The sequence below is a fragment of the Hyla sarda genome, chromosome 2 (assembly GCF_029499605.1).
Source record: "Hyla sarda isolate aHylSar1 chromosome 2, aHylSar1.hap1, whole genome shotgun sequence".
NCBI lineage: Eukaryota > Metazoa > Chordata > Amphibia > Anura > Hylidae > Hyla > Hyla sarda.
The window spans coordinates 496266304-496286078 of NC_079190.1; the positions used below are offsets into that span (position 1 = coordinate 496266304).

Genomic DNA, 19775 nt, shown 5'->3' on the forward strand with positions numbered 1-19775 from the left:
TACAGGATATAACTCGGGATCAGTACAGGATAAGTAATGTAATGTACGTATAGTGACCTCACCAGCAGAATAGTGAGTACAGCTCTGGAGTATAATACAGGATATAACTCAGGATCAGTACAGGATAAGTAATGTAATGTATGTACACAGTGACCTCACCAGCAGAATAGTGAGTACAGCTCTGGAGTATAATACAGGATATAACTCAGGATCAGTACAGGATAAGTAATATAATGTATGTACACAGTGACCTCACCAGCAGAATAGTGAGTGCAGCTCTGGAGCATAATAGAGGATATACCTCATCCTGTGAGCTCAATACATCACCAGCACAAACATCTCTCCGATTGTAGACTCCAGACCAGTGTGTCTCCAGCTGTTGAAAAACGACAACTTCCAGCATACCAAGACAGCCAAAAGCTGTTCAGACATGCTGAGAGTTGTAGTTTTGCAACAGCTGGAGACACACTGGTTGGGAAGCGCTGCTCCAGACACGTAGATTTTATCTGCACTAATAAACATCAGCCATGAATGGAACGAACTGGATTGTGACTCTCCACTTGGCTCCCACGTGCTGGTAGCTGGATATCCAAATGGAAGTTTGAAGACTATAGTTGCATCCCGGCTCCTCTGGCCCATAAGTAGACAATTCCCAAGTCTTATGATTTATATTTCCCTTCATTGTAGGATCCACCAGTATACCACCATTGTCACCCCTCAGTGTTCTGAAGATCACACAGAAGCCCCCCAGCCTAACACTGAAAGATGCAAGCACGGTCATGTGTGTTATGGGGAAGATCGGGATCTTTATGGAGAAGGCCTACCTGAACATGATGTCCATTGACACTCACTCTCTGTTCCTTGGGAGCCCGGAATGTTCCGAAAACTGCAGCAATGACACCCACATCTTTATAGAAGCCGGATGGAAGAACTGTTATACTCATGTGCAAACTGTGAGTGCAGCTCTGGAGTATAGTATAGGATATAACTCAGGATCAGTACAGGATAAGTAATGTAATGTATGTACACAGTGACCCCACCAGCAGAATAGTGAGTACAGCTCTGGAGTATAATACACGATATAACTCAGGATCAGTACAGGATAAGTAATGTAATGTATGTACACAGTGACCCCACCAGCAGAATGGTGAGGGTAGCTCTAAAGGATAATACAAGATATTACTTAAAGCATACCTGTCATATCCCACAAGAAAGAAAAAAAGTTATATGTTACTCAGTACCTAATCCTGTACAATTTTCTAGCACCTATATTTCTCTCACAAATACTTTCTATCCATTGCTCACTTGCTTGTTATTCTGTGCTTTGGAGGGGACGTGTCCTCACTCTGCATGACTCAGCTTACTCTCTGAGTGCTGGATCTCTTCATCCAATCACGGCAGGCGTCTCTGTAACCCCCTTCTCTCTGTTTTTGTGCTGCAGTCTGATAATACAGGAGTGAGCACAGAGGAGTGCTAATCCCACCCTCACTTCCTGGACTTTTTCCAAGCCTGTGCTTCAGCTGGGGCAAAAGTGATGCTGCAGCCAGGCAGGATTGTGTTCTGGGTGGAATAGGGACCCCTAGTGATCTTTTAGAAGCCATGATTTCTATAAAAAAAAAAAAAAAAGTAAAAAAATTTATTTTGAAATATATTGGAAAGGTTAATGTTTTGCCAAGATGATTTTAGATTCTGACAGTGTCCATTTAAGATCAGTACAGGATAGGTGGTGACACAGGGTTGCAATATATACATGTCACATCGTGATACCAGGGCATCGTTGACCTACACGGTCTGAGGTGGAGACAGTTTCTCTTGGGCCAGGCACGGGGCAATAAAAACACAGATGCCAGGTTACGGATAACTGTCTTTTTACAGGCTGGAGCAGATAGTACAATATTTACAGTATGGAACAGAGTAGAAGGGATGCAGTGTAACCTGTGGGAGCCCTGAGGCCTTGCTGGGACTTATGGTGCTTTTCACCCACTTGAATTGACTTGCTAAGGTCCAATTTACTGACACCATCAGGGTATAAACTCACCAACTCCTGTGCGGGGAACACTTGCAGAATGGCGGGTTGATTTGATAAGAGATTTTCTTCAGGTTTCCCTTGGAATCACCTCACACTTCTTCCGACTCCTTTCCACACTGCAGCTCACATGGAGCTCTGCACACAGCAGAAACCGAAACTAAACTGGATAGCTCCCCCCCTACACTATATATAGGGCAATTTGGGGGTTCCCATTGGGCAATCAGGGTCACATGGGTACTCTGCATCATGCCTCCTTATAAATATCCAGTACATTCCCTAAACATACAGTGCAACACAATATAAATGAACAAAACAATTATCACTGTAATGCCTGTTTTTGTGTTTTTATATTTCCCTGTCTTGGGGTTTGTTCAGACACTAGTTTTATATGTCTGAGCAGTTTCTGGGCTATTCTTCCCAGGGTTGGAACAGTTAATGCTCTCACCCTATTGCAGCTCGGGTGGGGCTTTAAAACCCAAGCTCTCTTGGGGCTCTGAGCTTGTTATTAGATCTACTCTGACTATTTTATTAGTTTTTTATTAGTTTTAGGTTTAACCATGGTTATTATGTCTGTGTATGATAGATTTTAGTCTGCCTTGTTATTAGTACATCTGTCGGTTTTTAGGAAATATGTATGTCCTTGTTATCTTAGTCTGTGTTCATACTGTGAGTCTTGCTTGTACCGTGCTCTGTATTTAGTATCCTGACCCGTATTCCTCCATGTTATGGAGTTTGGTTTTGTATTATTCCTGTTTGGTATCCTGACCTGTATTCCTCCATGTGTTGGAGTTTGGTTTTGTGGAGTCTGTTCAGACGCATCTGTTTCTCGGTCTAGTGTTCCGTGTATTATATTTCTGTTTCCAACTAGGCCAGCATCCTGATCACACGATGGAGTGTGCCCACTGGCTAGTAGTCTATTTGGCTTAAGTATTGATATCCCTCCATGTTTGGAGTGGGGAGACTTGAGAGTTCATGATTTCAGATATTAAGTGTTTTTAGTACATGCACTGATCATAGTGTACAAGATTACTAATCTAGAGTGTCCTCTGTGCATTACCATTGGTCTATAGTGTCCTCTGTGCTTTCTCACTGATCTGTGTCCTCTTTATCTGTTTGTTTTCAGTGTTCAGAGTGAACTGTGTTCTATGTTTCCTGACATGTTTAGTGTTTTACATTGACTTCATCTGTTCATCCCCTGTATCTCCTGGTTTCTGCTGTTTACTTATTCCATATCTAGTCATTCATATTTGCCGTTAATCTTGATTCCGGTTTCTGAACTGTATGTTAGTAGGCTATATCCTACCTGTTTGTATATTTATATCCTTTCTGGTTTATCTGGTTGTTTGGTTGTGTTTCCGACTATGTACAGTATTATTTGTGTACCTTTACATCCAATGCACTTTAGCGCAGGAAGGGACCAGCACTGTGGTTGTCGATCCGCCGTTTAGGGCAAATGGGCCAGTAGGCAGGGAGAGTGTTTCTAGGGACAGCTTAGGGCTTACTCTCCCTATTCACCCCCAGTAATGAGAATCACAATGAACAATACATTCTTCTGTCTGTGTGAACCCGGCCTAAGACAGTTGATCTTTTAAATGTTTTTTTGTTTTTTTTTTCAGAACAAGACTCATACAGTAGTGAACTCGACCCTGTACGTTAACATCTCATCGACATTTCAAAATTTCCCCCCAAAAGCTATTAGCTATATACGCTGCGTGTTCCACAACGAGATCCTGTTGACAAGTGGATACAATCCTGCAGGAGGGTATGATATCTTCTGTTATCTCATCTTATTTAAAGGGTTTTTACCACCATAGACACTTATTCCATATCCATCTGTCAGATTGTTGGAGGTCCGACTGCTGAAACTCTGGTATCTTCAGAATGGGACTCATCAGTGCTCCACGGCTGTTCAGGGTTTATAGGAGATACAGCGCTCAACTAGCTTTGGCACTTTCATCTGTCAAATCTGTGTACCATTCATGTTCTTGACAATGCAGGGGATCCCAGTCATCAGACCCTACCATAATCGGACACCTATCCCCTATCTTGTGGCGCAGCAATATGGGAGAGATTTATCAAAGACTGTCCAGAGAAAAAGTTGCTGAGTTGCCCATGGCAACCAATCAGATCGCTTCTTTCATCTTTGAAAAGCCCTCTAAAAAAGTAATTTGGTTGCTATGGGCAACTCAGCAACTTTTCTTCTGGACAGGTTTTGATAAATCTCCTCCTATGTGTCTTTGGAGGTAAAGCACCTTTTAGAGAATCTTAGCCAGAAACATGCCAAACTTGCCCACATCATTATAATGTCTTCTATTTCCCCCACGCAACACAGATAATTGTTCGGCAATAACCTTACACCACTTACAAAAAACTGCTTGTAAGTGATTAAAGGGGTATTCCGGTTTTAGAAAAATATTGTGTAGTCCTCTCAATTTCAGTGTGATGTTGTCTCAGCAGCTCCCCAGCTCCTTCCTCTCTACTAACAGGAAGTTGTGTAGTCCTCTCATTGTCAGTGTGGTTTTTGTCTCAGCAGCTGTCCAGCCCCTCCCATTCTCCTGACAGGAAGTTGTGTAGTCTTTTCATTGTCAGTGTGGTGTTGTCTCAGCAGCTCCCTGGCTCCTTCCTTTCTCCTAAGAGGACACATCATCCTCTGTTTTCTCAACATACCTAGCTGAGTCTTTTCTCTGAGCTTAAGCCCCACCCCCTGATTGATATTCCTACCTCTCACCAGCCCGTATAGCCTACATCAGTGTTTCCCAACCCAGTCCTCAAGGCACACCAACATTCCGGGTTTTTTCAGTTACTCCATTGGAATAGAACAGGGAAAAATTTAAATCCTGGACTGTTGGTGTGCCTTGAGGACTGGGTTGGGAAACACTGGCCTACATGACCATCTCCCTGTCTGCCTTGTGCTGAGCAATGCCACAGGCAGAGGAGCAGAGAGGGAATGAATACAGCAGGTATTGCAACCTCACGGTGCTAAAGTCTGCTGTAAAAAAAACAGGACTGAGACCACTAATATTTATGGATTTTGGTAGTTTCAGAACCGAGCATCATATTCTATAGGAGGATAGTCTCACCACTATTGTTCTAAATTGGCCCCCGAAACAAAACATCTCAAACTCAATTTCTGTACCTAAAAAAAAAGTCACCTCTTTTACAGACTTTACACCGTCATAGAAAAACTTGATGCTGATGGAACTTTTCTGCCGGAATTCCAGCTGTTTATCGGCGACCAGCCCATCCCACCAAACTTCACACTGTCGGCCACCGATGAGATAACGGTTCAGATCAGAATAAAACCAGTGGAGAATCAGTATAAAGTGGTGATCGATGACTGCTGGGCAACACCCACCGAAAACTCCAATGACCCCATATCCTTTCCCTTCATCAAGGAGAGGTGAGTACCTACGACTCATTCTGCTGCTTCTAATCCTGCTAGTATTTGGCATTTCTTAAAGACGTATCTAGTGGAGAGTAAGGGTTGTAAATCTTTTATGAAGAAGGTTCAGGTGATTTGGTATATAAAGTTATTAACTTCCCTCCATAAACAAATCATTCTCATTAACCATGGTGTCTGATTTGAGAGCATCACTCTATAGAGCAGGAGGAGCTGAGCAGATTGATATATACATTTGTTTTCGGGGCTTCAAGCTTGTGCTCGTGAATACAGCAATCCATACGTACCTGTATGAAAACATTACACTAACCTAATGGTCAGAATTGTGCCCATGACCGCGACGGAGGGCACGCCTTTAGTGGGCATGCCCTGTAATGGCTAATTGAAAAAGAGGGAGGGCTGGGAGGGGTCCGCAAAATGTCCTGTACGCCCCTCCCGTAGGAGCAGGGGCATTTTATACCCCTGCCCCTAACCTCGATTGCTCTATGCCCCGCCTGATCGCGTGGGGGGGGGGGGGGGCGGAAGCTCCCGCCCCTCGCACAAATTCAGCCGATAGGCTTCCCACTTGTGTTCGGGGCTTCAAGCTCGTGCTCGTGAATACAGCAATCCATACGTACCTGTATGAAAACATTACACTAACCTAATGGTCAGAATTGTGCCCATGACCGCGACGGAGGGCACGCCTTTAGTGGGCAAAAATGAACCTGGTAGGAATAAGAGGGCAAAAATATTTTACATATTAACTATGTTCCTGTTCTTGCCACTACCTGTGTGCCTGAAAAACCCTGTGAAAATGTCCGTGACAATAACTTTGCAGTGTATCCTCCTGCAGGCGTGGCAGGAATGAAGCGTATACAACCGCCTACATGTCGTGATGTAGTTGTATTTGTCAGTGATACCAATTGCGCCGTGCCTTCCCCTGCAACATGGCAGGTATAATGGGTATACCACAACCCGTGAAGCGTGATATTGTTGCTCTGAAGACGTGTCAGTAGCAATGATTGCGTGGTGTGCCCCCTGCAGATGTGGCAGGTATGACGAGTGTATGATAGCCTATGAATCGAGATGTTATTGTTCTGAAAACGTGTCAGTAACAATAACCTGTGTGCCGCCTCCCCCTGCAGACGTGGCAAGTATAACTGGTAAACAGGCCCCCTATGTGTCGTACCGATATCGCTCTGAAGACGTGTCAGTGACCATAACCTGCGTGGTGTCTCCCCCTGCGGACGTGGCAGGCATACTGGGTACAACCACCAACTATGTGTCGTAATGTTGCCGTTCTGAAAACGTGTCAGTAGCAACTGTTGCGTGGTGCACCCCCTGCAGACGTGGCAGGTATGACGAGTGTATAACAGCCTGTGAATCGAGATGTTATTGCTCTGAAGACGTGTCAGTAACCGTAACTTGCGTGGTGTCTCTCCCTGCGGATGTGGCAGGCATACTGGGTAAAACCACCACCTATGTGTCGTAATGTACCGCTCTGAAGACGTGTCAGTAGCAACGATTGTGTGGTGCGCCCCCTGCAGACGTGGCAGGTGTAACGGGTGTATAACAACCTATGAATCGAGATGTTATTGTTCTGAAAACGTGTCAGTAACGATAACCTGCGTGCCGCCTCCCTCTGCAGACGTGGCAGGCATGACGGCTAAGCAGGCCACCTATGAATTCATAACGTTATCGTTCTGAAGACGTGTCAGTAACCTTTGTGACAGTATCACCCATAGTGAGCATGGAAGTAGAAACACCACGAGGTGAAACAGAATCAATGAGATTGCTAAGTGTGAATGCTACGGACGTACAGCTAATTAAATTATGTGAGCTTGTGTACCGTGTAGAGGCTATGCGTGAAGCCGTAGATACTGTGGATGTACGAGTAGTGCCCCATGCGTGTATGAGAATAAGGCCATGAGCGTACAGACGATAAGCAAGTTATAAAGGTACGAACAGTGAAGATGCCCTACCCGTGTGAACAAGTCAAGGTATGCCAGTATAATCAAAGCCAAGAACGAATGAATAGTATGGATGCCATGTTTAATGAACATAATAAGCAAGTTGACCATGTACACCCCATGAGCGTATGAAAGTATGGCCCGCCATGACCTGTGAACAGTACGCCTATGATCGTAGCCGTGTAGACACAATGAGTGTACTTGCAAGGTAAGCTGTAAACGTACTTGCAGTATGCACGTTACTAGTATACGTATGGAGCGTACGTGCCGTGAAAGCGTTGATATATATATTTTTTTCTTACGTGTAGAATAGCGGGTAGAATTACAAGTGTACGGCCGTATGGGCTGCTAGTGAATGACCATGTAACGTGATGAGCGTATGTACAGAAACCATGACATTAAGTACGGTACACTAGTTTACAGGTGTCCACCGCTATCAAGACCAGCATCTTAGCAATCACTATCTCTTATCAGTAATGTTCTTTAAGGAGTACTTTTCAGCGCTAATTGCCACGCCGGAATACCCCCAACAATGCTCCCACCTAACCAGGGATGGACTGATCCACCGTAAACATGAAATTCAGTACAGAGAATGGCATACATCAATGCACTGCAACCTCCATAACATGACAATGGTCTCCACTGCCGCATACCGGCAGCAGTAGCTGGCCGTGAAGCTCCGACGTGACACTGCATCTGTGGTAACCAGTTAGAAAACGTGTGCCAGCTATGAGCGAGATGCCCGTGGTCGGTATGTACTGGAGTCACCCAGCAGTGTCAGTAACTATGGACGCGTCACTATGTAGTGTAGTATAGTCACGTGAGGCTTCGCAGCCAATCATGCTAGGGGGGGGCGTGTGTACTGGCCCGGCGATGGATATCTTGCAGGTAAGTAAACAGCGGAACAAGAGAAGATTACCCGCAAACTGATGGCCCGCTGGTTCTGGTACCACCCTAGCACACCTACCTTACTTCATAAGCTGTTTTTCGACAGCGGGACCAGAACCGGCTGTGAGCAGCTACCCGAGCGCCGCATGATTTTCGGCGGGAGATCCACCACGCACATCCTCACCACGTCACGTCCGCAAAATGTCCTGTACGCCCCTCCCGTAGGAGCAGGGGCATTTTATACCCCTGCCCCTAACCTTGATTGCTCTATGCCCCGCCTGAACGCGTGGGGGGGGGGGGGGGAGGGGGGGGGGCGGAAGCTCCCGCCCCTCACACAAATTCAGCCGATAGGCTTCCCACTTGTTGGAAAAGTCAAAGGATACCTTGTCATTTTTATCATTTAAATTCCTGCTTACTCTTGTCCTGTGAGTCCAGTGGGTGGTCCTAATCTGTCACTGCGCCTACCAGACACTTACAACCATACCATAGTGAGGAGGGATTTAAATAACTAAATTACAGGTTGTATTAAAGGGGTATTCCAGGCAAAAACTTTTTTATATATATCAACTGGCTCCGGAAAGTTAAACAGATTTGTAAATTACTTCTATTAAAAAATCTTAATCCTTCCAATAGTTATTAGCTTCTGAAGTTTTCTGTCTAACTGCTCAATGATGATGTCACGTCACGGGAACTGTGCATGATTGGAGAATATCGCTTGCTTGATGGGAGAATATCCCCATAGGAGCTGGACAGCTCCCGGGACGTCAGTCATCAGAAAGCAGTTAGACAGAAAACAGCAACTCAACTTCAGAAGCTAATAACTATTGGAAGGATTAAGATTTTTTAATAGAAGTAATTTACAAATCTGTTTAACTTTCCGAAGCCAGTTGATATATATATATATATATATATATATATATATATATATATAAGTTTTTGCCTGGAATACCTCTTTAAAATCCTTTCCCACAAAACCATATATCAACCAGTTCAGCTCCTCCTGTTCTATCACATGCCAATATTCAACCTGACAAGTTCCTTTTACTTAAAGGGGTACTCCACTGCTCAGCGTTTGGAACAAACTGTTCCGAATGCTGGAGCTGGGATCTTGTGACGTCATAGCCTTGCCCCCTCATGACGTCATGCCCCGCCCCCTCAATGCAAGTCTATGTGAGGGGCATGACAGATGTCCCGCCCTCTCCCATAAACTTGCATTGAGGGGGCGGGGCATGACATCATGAGGGGCGGGACTATGACATCACGAGCTGGCGGCTTCAGCGTTCGGAACAGTTTGTTCCAAACACTGAGCAGCGGAGTACCCCTTTAATAATCATATCGGCCCAAATATTTAAACATTGATGTATTTTATGGTAGTTGGCGACAATTACACTTGTCAAAATATCTGTAATTTCATAAATGTAGGAGGTTCTTTTTATACTTGCTATGAGCAGTCATATACTGTATTTTTAACCTTGTCTATAATGAATCAGTTTGAAGGGAACCTGTCACCATAGAGATGCAGTCCTATGTAAAAGCATCATGTTATAGAGCAGAAGGAGCTGAGCAGATTGATATATAGTTTTGTGGGAACAGTTCCAGGATAATTTGTCATTTATTCGTGTAAATCTCTGCTCATTCTAAGCTAAGTAGTCACATGGGAGGTCCTACTCAGTGATTGACAGCTTTCTCTATATGCACACATATACATAAAGAGCTGTCACTCAGTAGGCCCACATCACTTCTTAGCTCAGAATGAGCAGAGATTTACATGAATAAATGACCAATTATCTTGGAACTTTTTCCACAACTATATATTAACCTGCTCAGCGCCCCCTGCTTTATAACATGAGCCCTGCAGATTGGACTGTATTTCCAATGTGACAGTGTAACTATCACACTTGGCCAGGCTGTACATGTTGTTCTCCAGTCAGGTAAAAGTTACAGGTCCAGGCCAATTAGCAGCTGAGGAGGGGTATTTCTTTCCTCCTCAGCCTCCTGGCTGGGCTCTTGATTTCATTTCAGTTTTCAGCTTTGTTCTGATTCCGTTACATTTAATGCCATTCCAGTCTGTGCCTGTTCACATTTGTAACTTTGTTTATAAACCTGCCGCTTATCTCCCTGTTGCTACTTCTTGCTACTACTTGCATTCCTGCAGTTTTTTAGTATCTTGGTTCCCTGTCTGTTTGCTAACCCCTTGCATCTTGACCTGTTTCTCCAACCTCCGTACAGTTTTGTTTGTTGTTTTGACTTAACATCCCTGCACTTTATTCCAGAGGAGGGACTGGTACCCAGTTGTAGAGCCGCTGCTTAGGGCAGTTATGCAACTAGGCAGTGATAGGGGTTCTGGGTACGCTCAGGGTGCACTATGCCCTATGTGACATGACAGACATGTTTAGCTTGATTGCACCCTGTCACCTGTTTTCTGCTTTTTTGCCTTGTTTATCTTTTTCCTCTTCAATTTTGTCTTCCTCTTTTACATCTCTTTGATTCTTTTTTTTTTATACCTCTTTGCCTTTCTTGACTTTGTCTTCCTTGATTTCTACTCCTTTTTGTTTTCCTCTTAATTTGTGTTCATTTTCTTGTCTTCTGCTTGTACCTTATCTATCTTGATTTCTTTTTTTGTCATCATTGTCTTCTTCATCTTCATCATCTTTTTCTTCTTTGTCTTCTTCTCCACGTCATGTTATTCTTCTCCATGTCATCATTAGTGTTGCTCGCGAATACTCGCAATTCGAATTTTATTCGCGAATATCGCATATTCACGAATTTGCGAATATTCGCGAATATAGCGCTATATATTCGTAATTACGAATATTCGTGTTTTTTTTTTTTTTTTCATTTTTTTTTTTCCACAGTACACATCACAGTGATCATCCCTCTCTGCTTCCAGCTTGTGTGGTGTAAAGAAGGCTGTAATACTACTGTGTGAGACCGCTGTGCGAATTTTCGCATATACGAAAATTTGTATATGCTAATGTTCGCATATGCGAATTTTCGCTCGTGTTAATTTTGTAGATGCAAATTTTCGCATATGTTAATTTTCGCACACGCGAAAATTCGCATGTGCGAAAATAAAACGAGAATATTACGAATATTCGTCCACATATTCGCAAATATTCGCGAATTCGAATATGGCCTATGCCGCTCAACACTAGTCATCATCATCTTCTTCTCATCCACGTCATCTTCTTCTTCTGTCCCACATCATCTTTTACTTCTCCTCCATGTCTTCTTCTCCATGTCATCTTCTTCTTCTTCCCCACATCATCATCTTCTTCTCCTCCTCCACGTCATCTTCTTCTCCTCCACATCCTCCTCTTCTCCTCCACATCACCTTCTTCTTCTCCATGTCATCTTCTTCTTCTTCTCCTCCATGTCATCTTCTTCTCCCTCACATCTTCTTCTTCTCCACATCATCTTCTTCTTCTCCTCCATGTCATCTTCTTCTTCTCCCTCACATCTTCTTCTTCTCCACATCATCTTCTTCTTCTCCTCCATGTCATCTTCTTCTACTCCACATCTTGTTTTTCTCCTCCACATCATCTTCTTCTTCACGTCATCTTCTTCTCCACCACATCTTTTCTCCACAATATCTTCTCCTCCTTCTTCTCCACGTCATCTTCTTCTTCTCCACGTCATCTTTTTCATCTCCACATCATCTTTTTCATCTCCACATCTTCTTCTCCTCTACATCTTCTTCTTCTCCCCCACATCATCTTCTTCTTCTCCCCCACATCATCTTCTTCTTCTCCCCCACATCATCTTCTTCTTCTCCCCCACATCATCTTCTTCTTCTTCTCCTCCACGTCTTCTTCTTCTCCCCCACATCATCTTCTTCTCCTCCACGTCATGTTTTTTTCCTCCACATCTTCTCCACGTCATCTTCTTCTCCACAATATCTTCTCCTCCTTCTCCACCTCGTCTTCTTCTTCTCCTCCACATCTTGTTTTTTTCCTCCACATCTTCTTCTCCACGTCATCTTCTTCTCCACAATATCTTCTTCTTCCTCTCCTCCTTCTTCTCTTCATGTCATCATCTTCTTCTTCTCCTTCTCATCATTTTCTTCTTCTCCTGCACATCATCTTCTTCTTCTCCTCCACATCTTTTTCTCCATGTCAAATTCTTCTCCACAACATCTTCTCCACAATATCTTCTTCTCCTCCTTCTTCTCCACGTCATCTTCTTCTTCTCCTCCACGTCTTCTTCTTCTTCTCCTCCATGTCATCTTCTTCTTCTCCCCCACATCATCTTCTTCTTCTCCTCCTCCATGTCTTGTTTTTCTCCTCCACATCTTCTTCTCCACGTCATATTTTCTTCTCCATGTCATCATCTTCTTCACACCAACCTTTTCCCACATCGTCTTCTTCTTCTTCTTCTTCCCCACATCATTTTCTTCTTTTTCTTCTTCTTCTCAATGTCATCTTCTCCACATCATCTTTTTCTTTGACTTGGCCATCTTCATGTCCTTTCACTCCTTACTCCTTGTTCAGCTTCATTGTGCTCTTTTTCTTCTTTTTATTTCTCATCTTCTTGTTTCTTTATGTCTTTATTATTTATTTAAATGTTATTCTTTACATCCTGACTTTTTCACTTCACATTTTGTTATCCTTTACTGGTAGTTTCCAATCACATTAGGACAAAAGGTGAAGTTTCTCTGAGGCCGCATTTTTTCCGATTAAGAACAAAAAATACGCACATAAAATACATGGATGTATTTCACGCTGTATGAAGAGCCACATCATAACCCACGTGTTCCCTAGAAGCTAGTAAATTATTATTGTACATTATTTCTGTGTACTCACATCTCCATTGTCATGTCTGGCACATCTGGAGGGCCAGGACAATGGGGTGTCATCCTCTTCATAAAGCCTTTTCATTTTGTATTTTAGCTGTGCCTTGCCAAACACCTTCACCACCATCCACACCAATGGCATCTCCAGCAACGCCACCTTCCAAACCAAGATCTTTTCTTTTGTGGAAAATCCCATTGTTTATATGCACTGCCGACTTCACGTGTGCAGGGAGGAACCCCCCAAAACCTGCAAACCGGTATGTAGATAATGGTGTGCATCCTGTAATGTACACCACCACTGTTAGGATCTAGAAACCAGCATACAAATTAAAAAAAAAAATGTAGGTGAAATTTTGATTACTCGCTCTATTAACCCCTTATAGGGGTACTCCGCTGCTAGACAGATAAGATGTCTGATTGCGGGGGTCCCGACTTTGGGGCCCCCAGCTATCTCCCACAGTACCCGGCGTTCTAAACAAACATGGTTGTGATATCACGTCACACACCCTCGTGACGTCATGCCATGCCCTCTCCACTCATTTCTATGGGAGGGGACGTGACGACTGACAGGTCCCCTCCCATAGACATGAGTGGAGGGGGCGTGGAATGATGTGACAAGCGGGCATGGCCATGACTTAATGATCATGGCCGCCCACTCCAAGCGTTCTGAACAAAATGTTCAGAGTGCTGGGGCACGGGAGTACCCCTTTAAGGCCAGAGCCAGCTTCATTTTTGCTTTTTCGTTTTTCCCTCCTCATCTATTAAGAGCCATAACTCCTTTATTATTCCATTCACATACCCATATGAGGGCTTGTTTTTTGTGGGACCAATTGTACTTTGTAATAACACATGCATATATATATATATATATATATATATATATATGTATAAAGTATTTCATAAATAAAAAAAATTATTTATGATTGGGAATTGGAAATAAAAAAAAAATGCAATCAAGCAACTTTTAGGGGTTTTTGTTTTACAATAGTGTACTTTATGGGATAACCAACTTGTTACCTTTATTCTGTGGGTCAGTTAAAGCGCTACCTAAATTTACATAGTTTTTCTATTATTGTATTACTTTCAGAAAAAATTTAACTTTTTTTTTATCAAAATAAGTACGCTGAAAATTGCCCTATTCTGGCACCCTACAACTTATTTACTTTTCTGTAAAGGGGACTTTATTTTTTGCTCTGTGATCTGTAGTTTTTATCTAAACCATTTTTGTTTAGATGGGACTTTTTGAATGCATTTCTTTTCAGAAATATAAAATGACCAAAAATTAGCAATTCTGGCATTTGGTATTTGATTGCATTTACTTCAATCACCTTGCGGAATCAAACATTACATTTTAATAATCTGAACATTTTTGCACGCAGCTCTACCAAATATGCAGGTTTTTTTTTTTCCATATATATATTTTTTTAAATGGGAAGATTGTAGTAGCTCGCTGCAGCCCTGTACATTTACAGCGCAAACCCTTAAGGGTTAAGATAATGCAATTAATCTGTAGTTCTAAGGGAAAACTATAGAAAAAATGGCATTTTAGTGTCCCATTGGCAGATGCTGATAGGTCTGGAGGCAGACTCTTCTCCTGGGCTCCCTGAAGATTGTCAGCTCTAGTTGTTTTCTGACTAAATGCTTGCGTTTGGTCAGAGGCGGGACCAGGGACACTCCCATTACAGGGAGCATGCCTCTCACACCTATTGGCAGCTGCAGCCAGGACATTAAAACTGACGTTTTCTTGGTCAAAGGGCATGACTGAGAACAAAGGTGTGTGCACTCTGCTTCCCAGTGGCAATTTAGGGCTGTCACCAATTTTGCTACCACAAAACTGGTGAGAGATTTGCTATAAATTGAACTCAATAATAACAGTAGACATTAAAGCTCCCCCTAGTGACAGCTGCAGGCAGCTGAAATGTCACAATTTATCTCTATGACTTTGCAGGGGGTTTGGAGCTCTGTATCAGAAAGACATAAGCTCCAGGCCTATAAGAGGTGTTTGTCGCATTCTTTCTCCTTTGCAAAAGATTTTCCTCATCCATCCATGAAGAAATGTGGCGTATTGTAGAATAAGGTCATGCTGACTGTTTACATTTTAAAATCTAAAGTATTTTTCTGTATGGGATTGGTCGCCATTTGCACTAGTATATTGCATTGTATGTTTTTTCAGGAGTCAAGAAATCAGTTCACGAAATCCGAAGTGTATCTGATCCGTCCTTATGATGTCTTTATTAGGAGGGACCAGTGAATGGGGGCGCTCACGTCCCCTTTGTCTACAATCTAATGTTCCCCCTCAGATAACACTTGTCTTTGTTTTTGTTTTTTTGTAGACATGTAATGGTTTACGTTCGGCAATGACTGGTGACAGTGTCTTTACTGGTGTCACCCGAATGGGACCCCTGCGAAGAGTCGGTCAATGTGAGTACCAAGCTATTCACTGCCCTAATCTCTCCTTATGTCTGAGCCTGTGATACCCACTTCTTATATGACCATCTCTCATTAAATACTCTGCACTGCTGTTGGAGCATAGTCCTTCTAGGACCTAATAGTCAGTCCATATCAGCCCATTTGTCTCCTTTACCCACCACACATTATGACCCTGCCTCCATAGAGGACCCATCCCATAGCCAGCACTATCATCAGGGCCAGATGAATGTGTGCTGCCCCTATGCCATTAGTATGACTCCAACGATACTGCCATATAATGTCCTAATAATACAGCCATACAACAGTAGCATGAAGGGCCCCCACAATACTCTCATATACTGTAGTTGTGACCAACAATACCATAAATTGCCACATAATACTGCATATACTTCTAAGCTTCAGTACCACAAACACTCCACAATATACTACTATACAGTTCTAAACAACACTTGCATAAAGATCCTACCTAATACTGCCATAAAGATCCTACCTAATACTACCAAAAAGATCCTACCTAACACTGCCGTATTTATAGAAACTTCAAGAGCTCAATTAAACTGCAATATAGTTATAAACAACAGCGACATAAATATCCACATAATACTACCAGATACTGCTAAACAACAGTACCATAGAGAGTACACATACTACTGATATATTGTTCTAAACAGCACTGCTGTAGAGAGTAAAAAAAAATACTGTCATATAAATCTAAACTTATGGATCAAAGTTCCCACATAATGCTACCATATAGTGTTCAAATAAAACAGCCAAACAACAGTAACATAATGAGCCCACATAATACTTTAATATACTGTCGTTGTGAACGGCAATACCATAAAATGTCACATAATAGTGCCGTATACTTCTAAACTTCGGTACCACAAAAACCCCCCATAATACTCCTGTACAGTTCTAGATGACACTACTATAAAGATCCCACCTAATACTACCGTATAGATTGAAACTTCAAGAGCTCCATGATGCTGCATAAATAACAGCTATATAAAGATCCCACATAATACTACCATATCGTATTAAACAACAGTACCATAGAGAGCACACAAAATACTGCCATATTGTTCTAAACAGCACTAAGTCTGTAGAGAGTGAAAAAAAAAAATACCGTCATATCTAAATTCGGCACCAAAGAGCCCACAAAATTCTACCATACAATTATAATCACCAGTCATAAAGTACCTACCTAATACTGCCAAATAGATCTAGATAACAGTACCATACAAATCCCTTATAATACTGCCATACCATTCTAAACAGCATACAAATCTAAACTTTGGAACCCTGGAGCCTACATAATACTTTCATATAATTCTAAGCAGCAGTACCATAAATGGCCCACATATTATTGCCATATAATTCTAAACATTACTGTAAAGAGCCCACATAATACTTCCATACAATTCTAAACAACAGTATCATAAAGAACCCACATAACACTGTCATATAGTTCGAAACGACAGTACAATAAAGAAGCCCCACATAATACGTCCATATAGGTCTAAACAACAGTATCATAAAGAGTCCACGTAATACTGCCACATAGTATGAAACAACAGGACTTTAAAGGGGTCCTCCAGTGGAAAACTTTTTTCTTTTTTTTTTTTTTTAAATGAACTGGTGCCAGAAAATTAAACAGATTTGTAAATTACTTCTATTAAAAAATCTTTACCCTTCCAGTACTTTTTAGCAGCTGTATGCTACAGAGAAAATTCTTTTATTTTTTAATTTATTTTCTGTCTTGTCCACAGTGCTCTCTGCTGACACCTCTGTCCATGTCAGGAACTGTCCAGAGTAGCATAGGTTTGCTATGAGGATTTTCTCCTGCTCTGGACAGTTCCTGATACGGGCATCAGGTGTCAGCAGAGAGCACTGTGGACAAGACAAAAAAGAAATTCAAAAAGAATAAAGAAGAAAAAAAAAAAATTTCCACCGGAGGACCTGTTTAAAGTCCTGTTGTTTCGTACTATATGGCAGTATTACGTGGGCTCTTTATGATACTGTTGATTAGATCTATATGGACATATTATGTGGGGCTTCTTTATTGTACTGTCATTTTTTTCCCACCGGAGTACCCCTTTAAAAAGTACCTATCATCAACTAAGCTATTCCTAATCCCTCCCCCCAATCTGTCCCCGACTCTCGCTGACTCTATCACCTGTCTATATTTTTACCCCAAACTCCATATAAATACCTTTTTTAGAACCCCTGTAGCTGCTCAGGCTCCTGCCATGAGTGAGGGAGGAAGGGGGCGTGGCCCAGCAGGCTTGACATCATCTGAAGCCTGTCAGTCCGTACTTCCACCCTTCTCCCTCTTCAACATGATGAGAGTGTAACAATAGATCTCCCCGGCAAGATGAGTGAGCGCAGCAGCATTGCGGGACTTGTACACTCTGTGTCCCGAAGCAGTCATTCATTGTCCCGTAGTAGCGCGGCAGCACGTCGGGACTGATGTGCTATGTGTCCCAACGTGCTGCCTTGCTAATATGGGACAATCAATGACTGCTTCGGGACACAGAGTGCACAAGACCCGATCCTCTTCTGTGCTTCCCTGCGCTACACTGACATTTGGCCAGATGAAGCGGCTAGCCATGCTGCAGGCACAGTGCTCGCTTTCGAACTCATGCTGCCAGGCCGGCATGAGTCCGAACTCTATGCGCCGGGACATGTAGGGAGACCCCTAGTGGTCGTTTTTTAAAAGTAAAAAAAATATATATATAAAAGATAAATTTTTTTAAATCACGTAATGTAATGTAATTAGAAAGTTGTTTCTAATACATTGATTAACAAAATATTAAAAGTTTTTTTGGCGACAGGTACACTTTAAAGTGCCCTCACATAATACTACCATATGTGTCTAAACAACAGTGTCATAAAAAGCCCATATGATACTGCCATACAATGCTAAGCAACAGTACCATGAAGAACCCCCACATAATATTTTCATATAGGTATAAACAACAGTATTATAAAGAGCCAGTATAATACTGCCATCCAGTGCTACACAACAGTACCATAAAGAACCCCACACATAATACCGCCAAAGTTCTAAACAGCAGTACCATAGTGCCTTCATACTTTTGCCATATAGTGCTTAGCAACAGTACCATAAAGAAGTCACATAAGTCTGCCGTATAGTTTTATACGGTATCCCACAGAATACCACTATAGAGTGCTACAGTAAATAGCTCTGCCATACACTGCCCACATCATACTGCCATATACTGCCTTCACACTAGTGCCAACTCACAACACTGATACAGACCCAAAGTAACAAAGCAATGTATTTCTGATTGACATTGCAGCAAACGACCAGGACTCATCATCTAAGGGAACGCTCGGGCCCGGATATATCGCTCTTATCGTCATTGGGGTCCTGGCGTTGGTCGCCATGGTGGTGTCCATTTTGGTTTGTTGGCATGAAAGAAGAACCGGAAACTACAACTTTAAGATTAAAACTCAAGATGTCGGCTATCAAGTGTTCTCCAACTAGTGATTTTTGGAATCATCTTGTCTATATAATGTACATTTAGTTGCTTAGATCTCACCGCCGCCCTGGTGGTCATTGCTGGTATTACCGTTTAATAATCAATTTTTAGTTACAATATTTGTTCAGTTTAGACCAGTGTTTCCCAACCAGGGTGCCTCCAGCTGTTGCAAAACTACAAATCCCAGCTGGGAGTTTTAGTTTTGCAACAGCTGGAGGTGTCATATTTGGGAAACACTGGTATAGACCGTGTGAGGGGTTCTGGGCAGATGCATAATTTGTATTCTGTAACCAGAACAGACTATATATGTTCAGTATAGCATATCTCTAACCTAGTGGTCATTGCTGGTATTGCAATTTTGGATACGGTACATTTCGTGCTATGTTACCCATACATCGAAAAATTTATTTAAAGGGGTACTCCGGTGGAAAACTTTTTTTTTTTTTTTTTTCTTAATCAACTGGTGCCAGAAAGTTAAACAAATTTGTAAATTGCTTCTATTAAAAAAAATATAATCTTCACCATTCCAGTACTTATTAGCAGCTGTATGCTGCAGAGGAAATTCTTTTCTTTTTTAATTTCTTTTTTTGTCTTGTCCACGGTGCTCTCTGCTGACACCTGATGCCCGTATCAGGAACTGTCCAGAACAGGAGAAAATCCCCAGAGCAAACCTATGCTGCTCTGGACAGTTCCTGACACGGACAGAGGTGTCAGCAGAGAGCACTGTGAACAAGACAATAAAGAAATTCAAAAGAAAAGAATTTCCTCTGTAGCATGCAGC

General features: G+C 42.3%; 1 protein-coding gene across 1 annotated transcript in view; it reads left to right on the forward strand.

The window, feature by feature from the left end:
- The window catches only part of UMODL1 (uromodulin like 1), a 91608-nt gene extending 72475 nt beyond the window's left edge, over window positions 1-19133 (forward strand). Inside the window, exons 17-22 of the mRNA XM_056559729.1 lie at window positions 688-953; window positions 3646-3791; window positions 5193-5429; window positions 13156-13315; window positions 15392-15479; window positions 18812-19133. Of these exons, the coding sequence (XP_056415704.1) occupies window positions 688-953; window positions 3646-3791; window positions 5193-5429; window positions 13156-13315; window positions 15392-15479; window positions 18812-18999 (1085 nt within the window). The 3' untranslated portion in view covers window positions 19000-19133. The remainder of the gene's footprint in view (window positions 1-687; window positions 954-3645; window positions 3792-5192; window positions 5430-13155; window positions 13316-15391; window positions 15480-18811) is intronic.
- Window positions 19134-19775: the final 642 nt, after the last annotated feature.